The sequence below is a fragment of the Dipodomys merriami genome, unplaced genomic scaffold (genome assembly GCF_024711535.1).
Source record: "Dipodomys merriami isolate MVZ:Mamm:240054 unplaced genomic scaffold, mDipMer1.0.p SCAF_33, whole genome shotgun sequence".
NCBI lineage: Eukaryota > Metazoa > Chordata > Mammalia > Rodentia > Heteromyidae > Dipodomys > Dipodomys merriami.
In genome coordinates this window covers 14,456,217-14,475,563 of record NW_027204826.1, presented here as the reverse complement: position 1 = coordinate 14,475,563, position 19,347 = coordinate 14,456,217, and the positions used below count along the sequence as shown (strand labels likewise).

At 42.6% G+C, this 19,347-nt stretch overlaps 1 protein-coding gene across 3 annotated transcripts in view; it reads left to right on the top strand.

Moving 5' to 3' along the window:
* Window positions 1-19,347, top strand: part of Chd2 (chromodomain helicase DNA binding protein 2) — an 83,068-nt gene that overhangs the window by 50,752 nt on the left and 12,969 nt on the right. For all 3 annotated transcript variants that reach the window (XM_070043182.1, XM_070043183.1, XM_070043180.1), the window contains 13 exons: window positions 854-1,003; window positions 2,567-2,715; window positions 4,224-4,320; window positions 5,001-5,093; window positions 6,495-6,665; window positions 7,475-7,650; window positions 10,306-10,347; window positions 11,920-12,059; window positions 14,259-14,397; window positions 14,807-14,957; window positions 16,031-16,153; window positions 17,890-18,015; window positions 18,963-19,091. In XM_070043182.1, the coding sequence (XP_069899283.1) occupies window positions 854-1,003; window positions 2,567-2,715; window positions 4,224-4,320; window positions 5,001-5,093; window positions 6,495-6,665; window positions 7,475-7,650; window positions 10,306-10,347; window positions 11,920-12,059; window positions 14,259-14,397; window positions 14,807-14,957; window positions 16,031-16,153; window positions 17,890-18,015; window positions 18,963-19,091 (1,686 nt within the window). The remainder of the gene's footprint in view (window positions 1-853; window positions 1,004-2,566; window positions 2,716-4,223; window positions 4,321-5,000; window positions 5,094-6,494; window positions 6,666-7,474; window positions 7,651-10,305; window positions 10,348-11,919; window positions 12,060-14,258; window positions 14,398-14,806; window positions 14,958-16,030; window positions 16,154-17,889; window positions 18,016-18,962; window positions 19,092-19,347) is intronic.

Here is a 19,347-nt window from a genome sequence, read left to right as displayed (position 1 = left end):
GTTCTTCAGCTCAAGGCTAGTGCCCTACCACTTGAGCCACAGTGCCACTTCTGGTTTTCTAGTGGTTTATTGGAGATAAGAGTCTCATGGGCTTTCCTACCCTCGCTGGCTTTGAACCGTGATCCTCAGATCACGGTTAGTATATAGGATTACAGGCATGAGCCACTGATGCCCAGCTATTTATTCATTTTTCTTGTGTGCACATTTTTCTGAGCACTCACATGGCAGCAGGTATTCCTGGCTGGTTTGTTTCCATTGTTATTACTGGAGAGTTGGGAGTATCAGTGTCTGGACTTTGTACACATTGCTCTTCAGCCCAACCGGTTCTGTTTTCTTTGTTTTGTGATGATTGAGTGTATTGTGCTTCTTAGCAGTCTCAGTTTGTGATTGGTTTAGTATAGTGTTTCTGTGTCTGCAACAATCTAAATTCATACATTGGTTTATGAACGTTATCATTCACAATAACTGCCTTACCTGGAGAAGCTACGTTTCTCCATAATGTAATATATATGGGTAATTTTCTGGAACAATTCTCATGCTAATGAGTTTTGTCTGGTTTTTGGGCTTAACCTCTGGTATATGCTAATTTTAGCAGGTGGTAACACTAACCTGGTTCTGTGGCCTCATTGGATTCCACCATTACTCCTTAGTTCACTGCACGGACTCCTCTTAAACAAATGCAAGTTCCCTTTGCTGTCAAGTCCTTGACTCTTCTTTTAGCTCCATAACATATGTGTATCATATCTCAATTTTCTTCACACCTGCAGGGGTTTCCAGGTATAAGGGCTTATTGGACTGTGAAACTGTTTATAAGAAGGTCACTGCATAAAGTAGTGTATTGCATTGTGTACAGGACTTCTGTTTCCTGCTCTCCACAAGGGCTGGTGGCCTGGGAATCAATTTGGCTTCTGCGGACACAGTTGTCATCTTTGACTCCGATTGGAACCCCCAGAACGACCTGCAGGCACAAGCCCGAGCCCATCGAATTGGCCAGAAGAAGCAGGTCAGTGGCAGAGGCATCTGGTTTGGGCTGTGGGTTGTAAGAGTGGTGTATTTAGCCTTTGCAGGACGTTTGTCACGTGCTAATTTTCTCTGTTGTTTGCTTTCATTGCTCCCAAATGTCAGTTTTTATTCACAAGTACAAAGAAGAGATGATCCCAATAATGAGTTCTAACTGTTCTGTATTTGAAAAGCACTTTTGTGGCTTTCTGTGTGCTTACCAAGGAAGTTAGTATATGAAGAACAGACCCAGAGGTAGATTTTATCCCTGTTTTAATATAATAGAGTAGTTGCTAATGATCTAGCATTGTTCAAGCTGCTCCATTTTTATTACACCTGAAAGTTACCTCTGAAATACATGGGAATCCTCATGTATGACTCTCAAAGTCTGTTCTAGAATTGTTTAACTCATAGGTTTCATGCATTCAGTTTTGTAAAGCTGTGTGTGTGTGGTTCTTGGGCTTGAACTCTGAACCTGGACACTGTCTCTGAAGGCTAATACTCTGCCACGTGAGCCACGGATCTAATTCAGGCTTTTTGGTGGTTAATTGGAGATACGAATCTCAAAGACTTTGGCTGGGCTGGCTTTGAACTGTGATCCTCAGATCTCAGCCTCCTGTAGCTAGGATTATAGGTGTGAGCCACCAGCACCAGCTTATGTTTTTGGTTGGTCCTAGGCCTTAAACTTAGGGCCTGGGTGCTGTCCCTGAGCTTTTTTTTTCTTTCTTTCTTTTTTTTTTTTTTTCTGTCGGTCATGGGGCCTGAACTCTGGGCCTGGGCGCTGTCCCTCAGCTCTTCAGCTCAAGGCTAGCACTGTAGCGCTTGAGCCCAGTACCACGTCCAGCTTTTTCTGCTTATGTGGTGCTGAGGAATCGAACCCAGGGACTTAGGCATGCAAGGCAAGTACTCTACCACTGACCCACCTTCTCAGCCTGTCCCTGAGCTTTTTTGCTTCAAGGCTAGCATCTACCACTTTGAGTCACAGTACTACTTCCAGTTTTCTGGTGCTTAATTGGAGATAAGAGTCTCATTATCATTCCTGCTGAACCACTGGTTCAGCCTGAGCCACTGGTACCCAGCTGCTTTATTTTTTAAAATGGTACTGGGGTTTGAACTCAGGCCTTATACTTGCTCTGCTTATTTGTTTGGTTAGCACTCTGTCGTTTGGGCCATGTTTCCTACCTTGCCTTTTTTTGCTGATTATTTTGGAGATGGGCTTTTCTGCCTGGGTTGGCTTTAAATTCTGAGCTTCCAGATCTCAGCCTCCTAAATAGCTAACATTACAGGCATGAGCCACTCACTGCACCTGGCTGAAACCGATTGTCCTTTAACAGTTTTACCATAAGAACATGGCTACAATATATGATCTTCAGAAGCAGATATATTGAAGAATGTCATCTGCTGTAGATAAGAAAATATTCCTGTACTCATGCTGCCTTTTTGGATGGATAGCTTTGTGATCATTTATGGTAGTAGAGAACAAATTCTAGTTTGTTTTTTCCTCTTTTGGTTTTTTGAAAGAGCTAGCCTTTGGTGTTGGAAACCATCATGTTACCTTTTCCTGTAGGTAAATATTTATCGCTTAGTTACAAAAGGAACTGTGGAAGAGGAGATCATAGAACGGGCCAAAAAGAAGATGGTTTTGGACCATTTAGTGATTCAACGCATGGATACCACTGGCCGTACAGTCCTGGAAAACAATTCAGGAAGATCCAAGTAAGTGCTAGAGAGATTGGAGAGATGGACAGAATGAAACTGATTCTTGATCAGCATTTGATATAGGTCATGCAGGATTCTCTACCATACATGTTTAGTTATTCTTTTTCTTTTCTTCTCTTCCTTTTCCTTCCTTTCCTTCCTTCCTTCCTTCCTTCCTTCCTTCCTTCCTTCCTTCCTTCCTTCCTTCCTTCCTTCCTTCCTTCCTTCCTTCCTTCCTTCCTTCCTTCCTTCCTTCCTTCCTTCCTTCCTTCCCCCCCTTTTTTTTTTGGGTCCAGTCGTGGGGCCTGAACTCTGGGCCTGGGTGCTGTCCCTCAGCTCTTCAGCTCAAGGCTAGCGCTCTACCACTTGAGCCACAGTGCCACTTCTGGCTTTTTTCTTTTTGCTTATGTGGTGCTGAGGAATCGAACCAGGGCCTCAGGCATGCAAGGCAAGCGCTCTACCACTGAGCCATCTTCCCAGCCCCTCTTTCTTTCTTTCTTTCTTTCTTTCTTTCTTTCTTTCTTTCTTTCTTTCTTTCTTTCTTTCTTTCTTTCTTTCTTTCTTTCTTTCTTTCTTTCTTTCTTTCACTTTCCTTCTTTCTTTTTCTGCCTGTCCTGGGGCTTGAACTCAGGGCCTGGGCCCTCTCCCTGAGCTTCTTTTGCTCAAAGCTGGCACTCCAGCACTTGAGCCACTTCTGGCTTTTTTCTGTTTATGTTGTACTGAGGAATGGAACCCAGGGCTTCATGCATGCTAGGCAAGCACTCTACCACTAGGCCACATTCCCAGCAAAACTAGTCATATGGCAAGAAAATGGCATTTTCAATTTCTTCTGTTTTCCCTCTTCTCTTTTTGCCCCCAAGCTTAAGTGCTATCCCTCCTTCTTTCTGCCCCTCCTTCGGCTCTGCTTTGGCTCTCTGGGTGACATGACACAGCAGTGGGAACGGACTGTGCTGTGAGCGCCTCCCAGCCCAGTGTCACCTTTGGCTTTTCAGAGTGACTCCATGAGACTACTTGGGTCGCTGTTTCTACTGTTAGTGAAGGTGTTTGTGTGGGGACTGTTAAGTCTGTTCCTATTCCATAGCAGCACGGTATAGAAGCGAAGAGGTTTGTTCACATTTGGACCAGACTGAGTGCTGTGCTGTGTTTGTTCCTTCTAAATAGGTCTTCTGATAATTTTCCATTGGAGAGGCACCTGAATCATAAAAGCCTGGCAGAGATGAAATGGTTGAAACATTTTATCTTAGATTCAGTAGGGAACTCTCTTCTTGATGTTAACCATTGGTGATTTTCTTGCTTAAGCATGTAATAGATAAGCTAATAGGATAAAATTGTTTTCTAGGCTTTTGTGAGGGTCCACTAACTGTCCTGAAGATAAGAAATGGGATATTTCAGGGATCCTTTTTCTTGGGGCAACAGTTATCTATTCATAGTTAACTTGACCCCTTTCTGAAGGGCAGGTATTCTGAAATACAGCTTCTGAGAGCTTGGCGTTCCTAAGATATTACAGCTACATTTTATTTCTACAGCTCAAATCCTTTTAATAAAGAAGAGCTGACAGCTATTTTGAAATTTGGAGCAGAGGATCTCTTCAAAGAACTTGAAGGGGAGGAGTCAGAGCCTCAGGTAACCCACAGGGAGGTGGATTGTGTTTTGGTTCTGAGGAGTGAATTGAGAGCCATTTGTTCCACTACTTAAGCTATGCTCTATCCCTGTAGGGAATTTTTCCCCCTTTTTTGATGGGAGAAGTTTCATCTGGAAATGTCTGAATTCTTCAGGAAGCAGATTCTGAGTTTTATGAGTTTTATAAAGAGTAATTATTGAAGGGACATGTGTTTTTTTCCTTAACAGATCTCAAAGCCCTTACTATAATGAATATGAAAAAAAAGTAAGGATTGTTGTCTGATTATTTCCCCCTAGTTTTCCTTTTTGTAATTTCTTTAGTTTTATGTTTTTGTTCATGTAATCCCCCCCCCCTCCCCCCAGCATTGAGCCTTTCACACTGAGGTCTTCTACTAATTGGGTTCTGCTCCCAGCCCTCTTTATTATTTTCCTTTTGAATTAGAGTCTTGCTGACTTTGTCCAGGCTGGCCTCTGACGTGTGATCCTGTTGCCTCTGCCTCCTGAGCAGCTAGGAGCGTGACTATTTCTAGCTCATAATCTGCAACCTTAGATGTAAGGGATACATACCTGAGAGCCTTAGAGGGGATAGAATGCCAGCAAGCAAAGCCAGTTTCTTTAATGCCTTCATCAGCGCTGAAGACGGTTGTCTTGTGACCATATCTGCATTACTTTTTTTGTTTCAGGAGATGGATATAGATGAAATTTTACGCCTAGCTGAAACCAGGGAGAATGAAGTGTCCACAAGTGCGACAGATGAGCTTCTGTCACAGTTTAAGGTATGAAAACACTTGTGAGACACTTCTTACCAGTGATTTATTATATAATCGTTTCTTGTCTATGTCTATGACTATTTTATTTTATTTTTTCCATTTTGATGGTATCGGGGTTTGGACTCAGGGCCTCATGCTCTCTTGTTTGTCTTTTTTTTTTTTTGGTGCCAGTATTGGGGCTTGAACTCAGGGCCTGGGTGGCATCCCTCAGCTTTTTCACTCAAGGCTGGAGCTCTACCACTAGAGCTACATCTCCACTTTCATTTAAAGACTTTTTTTTCATTGTGATAAGTATTATTTTTTATGATCAGTCACAGCGGTGAGCACAGAGGCATTGTGCCTTTGGGTTTTTCCCCTAAGAGTATCCTCCTTTTGTCTCACTGGAATGCCTAGAGTCCTGTGTCATGTATATGTCCTGGTGTATTTTAGATCAGCTTCCATCTTTTTAGTGGTTAATTGGAGATAAGAGTCTCATAGACTTTTCAGCCTGGAGGCCTTATTGTTTGGCTTTCTTGTTCCTGGCTGGTGCTTCACTACTTGAGTCATGCTGCCTGTCCAGCATTTTTTTTGATGGTTATCCTATTGTAGTGCCTGCCCTGGCTGGCTTTGAGTCTAGAGCCTCCTGGAATTGTAGATGTGAGCCACAGTGCCCATCTTGCTTCCTTCTCAGATAGATGACAGTTTTGAAAAAAATCAGATTGAAACTAACTATAAACTGCTTAAATTGGAAGGATGGACATAGCAGTCATTTTTAATGGTCTCAAAAATTACATCTTTTGGGGGCTGGGAAGGTGGCTCAGTGGTAGAGTGCTTGCCTTGCATGCCTGAGGCCCTGGGTTCGATTCCTCAGCACCACATAAGCAAAAAGCAAAAATAATTACACCACTTTTTCCCCTTGGAAAAATCATGATACCCTTGTTGGAAGTTAATGAGTCAGTTTTGACAGCAATGATGATGATTTTTGCTTTTTGTTTTGCCAGTCCTGGGGCTTGAACTCAGGGTCTGGGTGCTGTCCCTAAGTTTTTTTGCTCTAGGCTAGCACTCTACTGCTTGAACCACAACACCACTTCCAACTTTTTCTCTTTATTGTAGATAAGAGTCTCATGGACTTTTCTACCTGGGCTGGCTTTCAACTGCAATCCTCAGATCTCAGCCTCCTGAGTAACTAGGATTACAGGTGTGAGCCTCCAGTGCCTGGCTAATGATAAACTTCAGAATTGACCTCATTGTTGGCTCTAAATGACCTTGAGAAATAACCTGCAAAAGTTAAGAGGGAATCTAAGATACGGTGCCAACTCACAGGAGTCTCTTTACTGAGAGTCTGACTTCTTTTTGGGAACACTGGTTTAGTGGATGGAGCTGGGAAGTGGAGATACGTTAGACAGTGGCTTGTCTGTTTGTTTTCAGGTTGCCAATTTTGCAACGATGGAAGATGAGGAGGAGCTGGAAGAGCGTCCTCATAAGGACTGGGATGAGATCATTCCAGAAGAGCAAAGGAAGAAAGTAGAGGAGGAGGAGAGACAGAAGGAGCTGGAAGAAATTTATATGCTGCCTCGGATTCGTAGTTCCACCAAAAAGGTAATGGAGTAAGATGAAAGTATTTGTGTGTGAAGGGTTTTCAAGGAAGAGGCTTTGCGTTGTTGCCTGGTTCAGAGGCCGCAGAGCAGAGAACAGTGGCTACATGCAGAGCCATTTGATTTGGTTTGCAAATCCGCTTTTTATGACATGGGGATCCGAGTGCAGCAGCAGTTTTCGTTTTGCCTTTGAGATTAGAATTGGTAATCCTAACAAGTTAGCTCTTCCTGCCACGAGCCTCAGTTTTCAGTAGGCCCGGCCTATGAGTGTGTCTTTACACGTTCATAGCATGTGGAAAAGTACTTTCTTTGCAAAAGATTACATAAATCACCCAAAACCGAGGAGCACTCACAGGCTTGATGATTGTAGTACTCGCTCAGGTACCATTTCAGAGAAGTGTTTTTTATCCATTTTGTTGGAGATGGCAGACATCCTGATAATGCAGTGTTAGGTAAAAGTAGCTAGTATTTACTGAGCTCTTGTGATACACCAGGCCTCCATCCAAGTGTGTTTTCACTTGTTGATTCATCCAATCCTTGTGACAAGTCTCCTTGTGTTATAGGGACTAGTTAACTTGTGTCCCCCAGGACATTGGATGTTATGAAAATATTCATATATCTTTTAATCTGTTTCGTTGACCACACTATGAAGTTTCTGAAGGTGTGACTATGTGAAGCAAGTTTTCCTCATTGGCCTCTTGGTTTGTGAAAGGGAATCTGAGTGTGAAAGAATTAAGAAGGGCTGACCTTAGACCTGTCAGTGTGTGGATAGGACATTTGCTGAAGTGTGACCTTTCCTCTTTTATTTTTCAGGCTCAGACGAATGATAGTGATTCTGACACTGAGTCTAAGAGGCAGGCCCAGAGGTCCTCTGCCTCTGAGAGCGAGACAGATGACTCTGATGATGATAAGAAGCCCAAGCGCCGCGGGCGTCCTCGGAGCGTGAGGAAAGACCTTGTGGAGGGGTTTACCGACACCGAGATCCGCAGGTTGGTGCGGCCTGTGCTCCCACTTGAGCTGGTTTGTAAGGACTTGCTGCAGGCACTTTGGATTCCTGACATTTATTATTCCAGTGCAGGCACAAGTTATTCCCTACTCCAAAGATGGATGCTGAGTCCTACCCAGATCTTCAGGACCATGCTGCCTTTTGCAAAGATTTCCTCAGCCAAGGCCAGGGGGTGGGGGCGGTAGGGTGCCCTGGTCTGTTGTTGATCTCTTTGTTTGTTTGCTTTCTATTCTGACCATTTTTCTTTTTTTTTTTTTTTTTTTTTTTTTTTTAGATAAGTGCTCTATCACTTGAGTCATGCCTCTACCCCATTTTTGCTTTAGTTATTTTTCAGGTAGTCTAGCATTTTTTGACTAGGGCTAAGTTCTTCTATTGAAGCCTTACTAGTAGCTGAGATGCCAGGCATGTGCCACTCTACCCAGCTTATTGGTTGAGATGGGATCTTGCTACCTTTTCCCCCCTATCTTCATCTGGCTTTGAACTCAGCTTCTCCTGATTGCACCTCCTATGTACCATTCTAAATGTTTTCACAAAGCAAGTTCAACCAGGGAGAAAGGGAATTAACATGATTACACAGACATATTATCTGTATAAAGCAAAATTAATGTAAATATAAAAAATAGAAATGGTACAAATAAAACTACCCTTATTACCTTTCCCTCCCTGGCTTCTCCACTTTCCCATGCCCACATTGCTGGTGAAAGTACTGATACCACTTGCCTGCTTTGGTTCATTTATTTTATTCATATACATGACCTGTTTTGGCAGCTTGCTTCCTGCCACCCTGCTTAAAATCAACTCTAGACACCCTTCTGTGTCAGGTCAACATTTGATGGTATCTGATTACATAATGCTTCACTCTCCAAAAATGTGATCTAAAATGGCTGCTTCTAAATAAATTTTCCTAAATTCCACATTGTTTCTTTAAAAGTATAAAGAAAAAAGAAATTATGAAAAGTTAGCTTTCTGTCCTAATCCATATATATTAAGTTATATTTGAAACTGTAAGGTCTTTTGTTTCTATTTAAACATTATTCCTATTCCTCCTTTTTTGTTAAACTTATTGAAGAAAAATGTAAATGTATGCCAGTATTGACAAACTAGAATTCCACTTCCCACCCTTAATCTCCTTAGCAATTCTGAATCTGGAGTCAGTGTACTCTAGGTCCTCATGTTCCCACTTGATGTGAAATACTGCAGTGTGTACTGTGGAGATAACTCGTCTTCAGTGTTGTTTCCTAGCTCTGATCACATCCCATCCTCTTTTCTCTTTCTACTGTCACACCACCATATTGTCATGGTCGAGTGGCATGTCATAGTGATGGCCGGGGTACATTGGCACTTCTTGCTTTCTAGTGATTAGTCTGTGAGCATAGGGAGAAGGTGGTTTGCGTGGCCAGAAGTAGAGACTGGAAAGCTGCATTGGATTTTTAGTGGGAGACGTATGGTTGGGCAGGAATCACTAGAGTTTCTTAACAGTTTTGCCTAAGAAGTTTTGAATTATATATTTAGTTTATTTTGGCCTAATTTCAAAAGGCATTTGAGACAGTCTTAGGACTCTTCATGGCTGTATCCTTGGCTAGAAAATTAAAAAAAATGGAGTTTATAATTAGAAGCAAAATGGACTGAATAGGCCAACAAATGATATTGGAAGTTTATCGTGATAGAGTTTTGATAACTAAATCATTAGTTACGTGTTGAACTTTACAAGCCTACAAGAAATATATTAAAACTTAGAGTTCTCATATATGTTTATTTTTTTGCCAGTCCTAAGGTCTGGGCACTGTCCCTGGGCTTCTGTTGCTCAAGGCTAGCACTCTATCATTTGAGCCACAGTGCCACTAGGGGCTTTTTCTGTTTATGTGATACTAAGGAATCGAACCTAGGGCTTCATGCATGCTGGGCAAGCATTCTTCCACTAAGCCACATTTCTAGCTTCTTATATATGTTTATGTGTGAGTGTGTGTATGTGTGTGTATACACACTCACACATATGTATGCATATACATACATTGTTTTTCCTGATTTTTATTTCTTGCTGGTACTGGGGCTTGAAACTTAGAGCCTCAAGCCCTCAGTTGGCTTTTTCACTTAAGGCTGGTGCTCTACCATTTGAGCCACAGGTCCATTTCTGGCTTTTTGGTGGAATAAATTGGAGGTAAGAGTCTCTTGGACTTCTCTGCCCTGGCTGGCTTGGAACCACAATCTTGAGATTTCAGTCTCCTTAATAGCTAATTATTAGAGGTGTGAGCCACCAGTGTCTTTCCCCCTACCCACCTTTTTTTAAAACAAGTTTTTACTATGTAGCACAGATTGGCTTTTGAACTGGTAATCCTTTGGGCTCTGCCAGTGTGAGTCACTAGGTCTGGCTCTCTCTTATAGTTGCATTATACTTGCAAGCAGTCTCATGATCAGTCACTAAGAACAATGCTGGCCATTAATTTGAAATGTCTGCAGTGCTCATTCTTTGAAGTTGGTCAGTTTCAAACACAGTGTGCGTTCATTTAGTCTTACTTGAAAGGATTTGGGCTCAGTCTAAAGTTTTGAGAATTCTTGTGGCTCATATCCACAGGGTATGTTGACATTAATGTATCTAATGTCTCTGGTTTTGAATGTGTTTTATTTATCCTATTTCTAGGTTTATCAAAGCTTATAAGAAGTTTGGGCTCCCTCTAGAACGGTAAGCTTGGTAATAGCCCCTTTCTTTTTTCAGTTTTATATAGCAGATTCTCTTTTTGGTAACGTTTTTCTTTTTCTTTCTTTCTTTCTTTTTTTTTTTTTTTGATTTTTTGATAAATTTATTTTTATTTATTTTTTTTTTTTTGTCGGTCGTGGGGCTTGAACTTTGGGCTTGGGCGCTGTCCCTGTACTCTTCAGCTCAAGGCGAGTGCTCTACCACTTGAGCTGTAGCACCACTTCCACATTTTTCATTTAATAATGATGTTGGGAACTTCCTTTTTAAAAATTCTGGCAACATTGTTTTACAAATGTTGATATTTTGGGTGTATATCCCATATTGGGAAGATGACAGGTGGTAGAGATAGATCATTTTTCTTAGGGATTTTGCTTTCCTTGAGGAAGATAAGCAAGCACTTTGTGTGTGTGTGTGTGTGTGTGTGTGTGTGTGTTGGTCGTGAGGCTTCAACTCTGGGCCTGGGCGCTGTCCCTCAACTCTTCAGCTCAAGGCTAGTGCTCTACCATTTGAGCACAGCGCGCCACTTTCGGTTTTCTGAGTGGTTTATTGGAGATAAGAGTCTCATGGATTTTCCTTCCTAGGCTGGGTTTGAACCATGATCCTCAGATCTCAGCTTCCTTACTAGCTAGGATTACAGGAGTGAGCCACCAGCGCCCAGAAAATAAGCACTTTAAAAAGAGATGTTTATATTCTTAGATTTAGTAGTAAAAGGAAAGAGGCTCTTTGTCATTTAAGATTAAATAGAAAGAGCCTGTATCATCTTGCCCAGAGTAACTTCCAGAAAAAATGAATTCAGAAAACTCTATATATCAAATAGTTCAGTATTTTGCTTTATACAGAGTCAACTATACATCCTTTAAATAAAGGCAATGACTTGAAGGAAAAGCTAGATTGCCATCTCTGAATTCCTGATGAACTTCTGGGGCTGGTGAAAGTACTAAGCTTGTTTTTTGTTGTTTGTTTTGTCCTTTCCATTTGGAGAGGGTATAGTGATGCATAACAGTCACAGCAGAATTGCCAGAGTTGGGTGCATCTTCTTGGGGTGCATTTGTGTCCGTTTCCCGCCCCCACTCTCCCTCCCCCCACTCCCCCCCCCCCCCCCCCCCCGTGGTGGAACGCTTCTCTTTGAGCTAGTTACTATTTAAAAAAAAACAAAAAACAAAAAACAACCCAGAATGTATTAAAATTGGTTTTAGCCAGTGTGTTTCTGAGTTGTAAACTGTGCTCTGGGAACAGGGAAACTGAGTGACAGCCAAACAGGGGGAAGGAAAGTGAACATGGAGAGGCAGTTAGTCATCTACTCACTTTACTCGAACCTGCTCCTTTCTGATGTTTGCAGTTACTTAATTTTCTGGAATGCTCCAGGGCATCATTCTTTGTGATGGAAGGCGGGTGCGTTAGCCCTTTCTGTATAGTGGTAGAGCCTGGAGATGAACCATGCAGAAAGACAGTAAAAGGTGTCTTGGCTGGATTAAACTCAGGTGATAGCTGGGGGCTCAGATTGTGTGACCTTCAGAAAAAAGAGAAAACAGCGTATCCCCCTCTGTGTTTCCTCAGGCTAGAGTGCATAGCACGTGATGCTGAGTTGGTGGATAAGTCTGTGGCAGACCTGAAGCGCCTGGGTGAGCTGATCCACAATAGCTGTGTATCAGCAATGCAGGAGTACGAGGAACAGCTGAAGGAGAATGCCAGTGAGGGTAAGTCACAGGTCAGTGGTGGGGATGTCCCCAGCTCTGGGCCTGGGAACTGGGATTTCCATGACCAGCTTCTTTCCAGCATACTTGTAAATCTACACATGCCCAATGTTTGTTTTATTCATTCTGTACGAGGAGAAATCTGTTCACAAACCAAGTTGGTTTGCAGGATGTGTATAGTGATGAACAAGATGAATGGTGGGTTCTTTCATGATGGTATGCAAAGGCCAAATTGGTTTGAATGACACAAAGACTCGAGAGGCAAGTCTGGGTGGATGCCTCTGTCTTTTCACTCCAAAGATGACTGTTAACAAACCCACATTGTGATCAATAACAGTAAGACCCAGATCTTTGCATATCTTTTTGTCATTAGCATTCATTCTATCAATGATATAAATTATTTGAAGTTGTTCTTTTTGACTGTTTTCATTCAGTTTTAGTTTTTAGTACTCCCTCTTTTATTGACTTAGCTTTTTTTGTTGTTGTTGTTGGTTGTGGGATTTGAACTTTGGGCTTGGGCGCTGTTCCTGAGCTCTTCTGCTCAAGGTGAGCACTCTACCACTTGAGCCACAGCTTCACTTCTGGTTTTCTGATGGTTAATTGGAGATAAGAGTCTCACGGACTGAACTTTGCTGCCTGGGTTGGCTTTGAACTGCGCTCCTCAGATCTCAGCCTCCTGAGTAGCTAGGATTATAGGCCTGAGCCATCGGCACTGGGCACCTTTGTTTTTTTAATCTTACAAAGTATCTAAATAGAAATGATCCAAAAGAAAGGCATAAAGCAAGGTATACTTAGGGAATCTTGCTTTAATCCTGTGTTCCAGCCATGTGCTTGTCCTCTTTTTATTAGGTCAGTGTACTTGCGAGTTGTGAGTTTACTATTCTACAGCATGCTTTAAAGAATATAGGATAGTGTGTGCACTTGTGCATTTCCACTTGTTTACATACCATGCCTGCTGTGCAGTTGTGTCTGTCCATCATTCCTGAGGGCATTGGGTCATTCTGTAGAGATGGCTTTCTTTCCTTCTGCAGTTGCCCATGTCCTATTAGATGGCTGGCAACCATATTTTCCTGTAATCTGAAAATTTTGCTTGTTTTCAGTCTGTTGTCATTATGAATAAAGCCCCCAAGAATTAATGTGATCTCACGAATATACTGTTGTGTATCTCCCCAGCGTGTCTTTGGGACATTCTAGAAGTGGGATTAGAAGGTGCAGAGGCAAGTGACTGTGCTTTACTTGGTTGTTTTCATTTACATCACTAGAAGGGTTGTTAGTACTTGTCACAAGCCTCATGAGCAGAGCGCATGATGGTTTCTGGATTTTTGTTAACCTGTCAGGTGGAAAGAAATCTTATGTCTCTCTAAGAGGTATTTGCATTTTGTTTTCTTTCATCTGTCTTCATATATTTTGCCCATGTTTCCATGGAGAACTCTTTGCTTTCACCAAGTGGTATTCTTGTATATTTCCACTTGGATTCTGGTTTGAGTGACTAGGTTTTACTTTTGCTTCTAAATCAGCATGATTTCAGGTGTTCATGCACCTTTGTTATTTTAATGTGCTACCTACATAATCTCATATCTTTTCATTAGTAGTGTTATAAAGATAAGTAGGAAGCATCTTTAAGACATTTGGTTATTTTTGAGCTTTTTGTTAGAATTAGGAATACAAAAGGAAATAGCTCACCATTAATGTCTTCATAATCTTTTTGTGTTAATTTATGAATTTTGCAACATAGCAGTTTAAATAAGGAGATTAAACACCAAATGTCTTTAAAAAGCCCTCAATATTAAAACATGGTTAAAACTTACTTTATAAATATCAAGAACACTTTTGCTTTACAGATTGTGTCTTTGAACTAAGAGTAAAAACTGGAGATTAGGGGCTGGGAAGGTGGCTCAGTGGTAGAGCGCTTGCCTTGTATGCCTGAGACCCTGGGTTCGATTCCTCAGCACCACATAAGCAAAAAGAAAAAAGCCGGAAGTGGTGCTGTGGCTCACGTGGTAGAGCGCTAGCCTTGAGCTGAAGAGCTGAGGGACAGTGCCCAGGCCCAGAGTTCAGACCCCATGACCGGACCCCCCCCAAAAACAAACAAACAAAAAAACGAGATTATAAAGGTGGACTAAGATTTCAGAGTTTGATGATAAATGTTTTCTATGAAATTGTAACATTTTCTTGAAGTAATAAAAAATTTGTATTCCTCAGGGAAAGGACCAGGGAAAAGGAGAGGCCCAACCATCAAGATATCTGGAGTTCAGGTTAATGTGAAATCCATTATCCAACATGAAGAAGAGTTTGAGATGCTGCATAAATCTATCCCTGTGGACCCTGAAGAAAAAAAAAAGTGAGTATATTCTGAGAACCTTCATGGGCCATTAAGAACAGGTTTGGAGTTACAGTGATGTGTAGTCAGGTAATGTTTTTATTGTCTCTGCTTTGGTGCTGCCGGAGTTTAAATTCAGGGCTTTGTGCACAGGCAGGCTCTCTACCACTTGAACCACACTTTTATATATTTTGCCTTAGTTAATTTTGCGCAGGCCGCCCTGGACCACAGTTGTATTTCTTGCCATAGTGAGCCTGCCGGACCATGCCACCACGCCCAGCACTATAGGTTAAGATGAGGTCTTGTGAACTTTTTGTCCCAGAAGATAGTTTATAGGTGAAGGCCACCAACGTCTGGCTTTCTTGTTTCTTATTTGCCAAATCGGAAGGGCCCTGGACTCTTATGCTCTTAACCCCGTTCTGCCCTGTAGGTACTGCCTAACCTGCCGGGTCAAAGCTGCGCACTTCGATGTGGAGTGGGGCGTGGAGGATGACTCGCGCCTGCTGCTGGGAATTTACGAACATGGCTATGGGAACTGGGAGTTAATTAAGACGGACCCAGAGCTGAATCTGACTGACAAAGTAAGTGCCTCTGTATGCTGGCGATTGCCACATTTGTTGTGTCGTGTTTTTGTGTCGCTTACTTTATTCTTCACTGTTTTGAAAGGGGAGATCAAGCTAGATATAAACACCAGAGAAAATTCCCAGGATTCCTCATTCTTGGGAAAGTTAGCATTGTGGCACTGTTTCATAGAGGTCAATAAAAGGATAGACAGTAACCAGGTGAAATTTGGGGAAAATGGTAGGAGAAACCTTTAAATTTTGGTAACTATTACAGGTCAAATCTCATTAGAACAAATGCCACGCACGATATAGTTAAGTGTTGGCGGGGCCGAGTTATTGGCCCTTCGTTTACAAGTAATTTGAAATAACCTTACTTCAGTTCTACCCAGGAACAATGGCTGACCCCTTGGTATTTTTTTTGTCGGGAAATCGAGCCTCCCACCCTATCTGTTGCAAGTAACAAGGCCACGGTTAGAGCTGTAAGCAAGGACAGCTGACTGGCTCCAATTTTAGCAGGACTCACCTCCTCACTTTGTGCTCCTTCAAGGGCTTTTTCTGCTCGTCCCATCTCCGGTTTTAGGAGGGTGACAGCACCCTGTCATAAGCACTGAGACCAAACCCAGTCTGGCCTGAGAGGTCCAGCTATGGTCGCAGGGCAGAGACCATGTCCTGGCAGAGCCCAGTGCTCTCAGGCAATGCTCTAGGAAGCATTTTCAATCTAAAACGAAGCTTTAACCTAGCTCCAGGGATTCCCTGCTTCTGGAAGGAGGAAATCCACGACGGCTGGGATGCTCTAGCAGATGAAGCCACAAGCCCCTCCTACCTGAGTTGTTCTGCCCTGTTAACAGCACAGGTAGGAGCCAGTGGGAGAGCTGGATTTCTCCATCCCGTTGTGTAGAATGAGAATGGCTCACGAGGGATTTTCAGTGACTGGGTGCCACAGACATGAGACAGGAACTGAGGCTTTATCTGTGTGTTGGGGCGGCCAGGGTGGGGAGGAACTGTGCCTGAGCTCTTGGTGGTTTGTTTACCCTCATCCACTAACCAGGCCATGGGTGGCGGTGGGTGCTTCTCTCCCTTTTTTGTTGAAGATTCTGCCAGTGGAGACAGACAAGAAGCCTCAGGGAAAGCAGTTGCAGAACCGAGCCGACTACCTGCTCAAGCTGCTCAGGAGGGGCCTGGAGAAGAAGGAGGCAGTGACGAGCGGAGAGGAGGTGCGTGGCTCCTTTGGGGACGAGGCTCCAACCCTACAGAGCTAGCCGGGCAGAGATGTCCTTTCTGATACTGTGACCTCTCCTGATCTGAGAGTCCATCATGATGGTTTGCCTAGGAGTTATAAAAATGCTCACTTAGTAATCACTTCTACACCTTGGCATCTTTCTCACAAACCTAGCGCCTCAAATACCACTTAAAAAATAATCCTGAGCCGGGCGCCGGTGGCTCACGCCTGTAGTCCTAGCTACTCAGGAGGCTGAGATCTGAGGATCGCGGTTCAAAGCCAGCCCGGGCAGGAAAGACCGTGAGACTCCTATCTCCAATAAACCACTAGAAAACCGGAAGTGGCGCTGTAGCTCAAGTGGTAGAGTGCTCGCCTTGAGCTGAAGAGCTGAGGGACAGCGCCCAGGCCCAGAGTTCAAGCCACACGACCGACAAAAAAAAAAAAAAAAAAATCCTGAAAGAAAAATGTCTCTAGTGAGAATGCCTTGAGTCCAGGCCCTCCATCCCAGTCCTGCACTAGTCCAGTACTGTACTGTGCTGTTCCCTTTCCTGCTCACTTACTTGGTCACCTGGGGTCCAACCACTGCACTAAATGTCCTTGAATTTGCTTATTGCTGTATCTAAGGGACCGCTCGTGATCACTGATCATGAGATAAACAGCTAAGACAGTGTTAATTTCAGAAACCAAGCTTCAATCATGATAACCTGATAACTCACAGAAAAACACCAAGATTCTAAGGAATTCACCTGAATAGTTTCTCTCGTGACTTCCCTATCGACATTTTAGTCAGGCCTAGAAAGACGTGAAGTCAGTCACATTGGAGCCACTAAGTTAAGCATTCCTTAGGTGCTCTTTTATTGATTTATTTTGCTAGTCCTGGGATTTGAACTCAGGGCTTGGGCACTGTCCTGAGCTTCTTTTTTGCTCAAGACTAGCACTCTTATCTACCACTTGAGCCACAGCACCACTCTTGGCTTTTTCTGTTTGTGGGGTACTGAGGAATTGAAAGCAGGGCTTCATGCATGCTAGGCAAGCACTCTACCACTAAACCACATTCCCAGTCCTTAACCGCTCTTTTAGCTGTGACACTGAATTAGGGGAAATCACTGTGCTTTACGTGTAACAGTGTAAGCTCACCACCTCATTCTACAGGTGTGCTAGAGTGTCGTGTGAGATCATCTATATACTTGTTTTACATTATTGTGTCACATGCGGTTATGTAGATAACCAGTACTTTTACCTTTTCCTTACTTGTAGATATAGCTTGTTTCCAGATTTTTTTGTTTGGGTTTTTTTTTTTTTTTAACTGTATTTTTTTTGTCTTTTCTTTTTTTGGTACTGGGGATCGAACCCAGGACGTTGCACTTGCTAGGCAAGCGCTTTGCCACTGAGCTACATCCCAGCCCGTTTCCAGATTTTTTTAAATATATTATTTTAAATTGTCTGTGCAGAAGATGTTTTACCTCTTTTTCATAATTTCTTCTTTAGGATGAATTCCAAGTATAGAATCAATAGATTCAAAGCAATACAGATTTCTTTAATTGCTACACATGTGTATATTACATATGTATGTTTAGCTTATGGATTTTGTGTCCAGACTATTGATTTGATTATGCCTTCATTTCCTTGAATTTCCTTGTTTGCTTATGGCTGCTGTTGCATGAAAGGATCAGAACATTCAGTCATGCTTCTGAGGAGCTTGATCTATACCTTTTTACTTTTTCTTTCCAGGCCAAGTTAAAGCGGAAGCCTCGAGTAAAGAAGGAAAACAAAGCGCCTAGGCTGAAAGATGAGCACGGACTTGAATTTTCATCTCCTCGGCACTCGGATAACCCATCAGAAGAGGGAGAGGTAAAGGTACGAGCTTGAATTTCATTTGAGGCTGGTGTTGGTTGTCTTTAAGTTCTACTTATCGTGTCAGCTTACCAAAATCATTTGATATGTTTGGTTTACAGGTAGCATAGACAAAATACAAATAAACTATGTGTATCTTTGCTTAATCTGTCAGATGAATAAAGCTGCATTTAAGCTAGCAGTTAGAGCTGTGAAAAGCCAAATGCCAGTTGATTGGTTCATTGAAATGAGCGGGTGTGATGTGGATTGGTTTACCAGGGAGGGAGCTCACATCTGATGTGAAGCAGGGAGCTACGTATGACACAGCTAGTTCTTCCTAGATCCAAACAAAGCAGGACCCACTTTTCTGTGGGTTAGTAGGTCCAAGTCCTGCCAGTTAGTAACCTCTCGTCTGAGTAAAGTAAAAAGTATATTGGTTTTACTCACATGCCCTTTCAATGAGTGGTAACACTATGGGATTTTATTCTGTCATTTTGGGGAACTGGAACTGCCATGAATTTGTTTACATCCATAAATTCACATATTAGCAACCTCATCAATGACTAACTGGTTGTGGATAAGTATACAATTAATCTCTCTAGCCCTCAGTTTTTCTGTCTTAGAAATAGGAATAGTGTCAATTTTTTTTTTTTTTTTTGATGGGAAATAGTGCTGGGGTTCAACTCAGGGCCTCACACATTCTAGAGCTGCACTCCAGCGCAGTGATGCCTGTCTTATGGGTTACTAGAGTAAGACTTGATGAGAGGATGTGAGTAGGGTGTGTTTGTCCATATTGGCCTAGCTGTGTGACCAGGGAGTGGAGAATTACGCAAGTGAGCGCTCTGAGGTCCCGATGGGTTCACACTCACTCCAGGCAGCGATGAGCCTCTGTGGGCACTGCACGTACAGAGTTTGTGAACCAGCAAATACAAAGTTGGTGGCAAAAGTTCATAGCTCCATTGATTTCTTAGGATGATGGCTTAGAGAAAAGTCCAATGAAAAAAAAACAGAAGAAGAAAGAGAACAAGGAGAACAAGGAGAAACAGCTGAGCTCACGGAAAGACAAGGAAAAGAAGAAGTCGAAAGAGAAGAAAGAGAAGGTACTGATGCCCATCTGTGGATGGAGATGCCCACGCCCTTTGTACTTCCTGTTTAGATTTTAAAACAGAACGGGGTATGACGGCTGCAGAAAGATTGTCTTTTTTTGAAGGGGGAAATACTGGGGTTTTGAACTCAAGGTTTCATTCTTGCCATTTGACTCATGCCCCTAGCCCTTGTTTTTGCTTTTTTAAAGTTCCCCTCCCCCCCCCCCCCCCCCCCAGGTTTCATATTTTTGTCCAGAGCCAGCCTCAGACA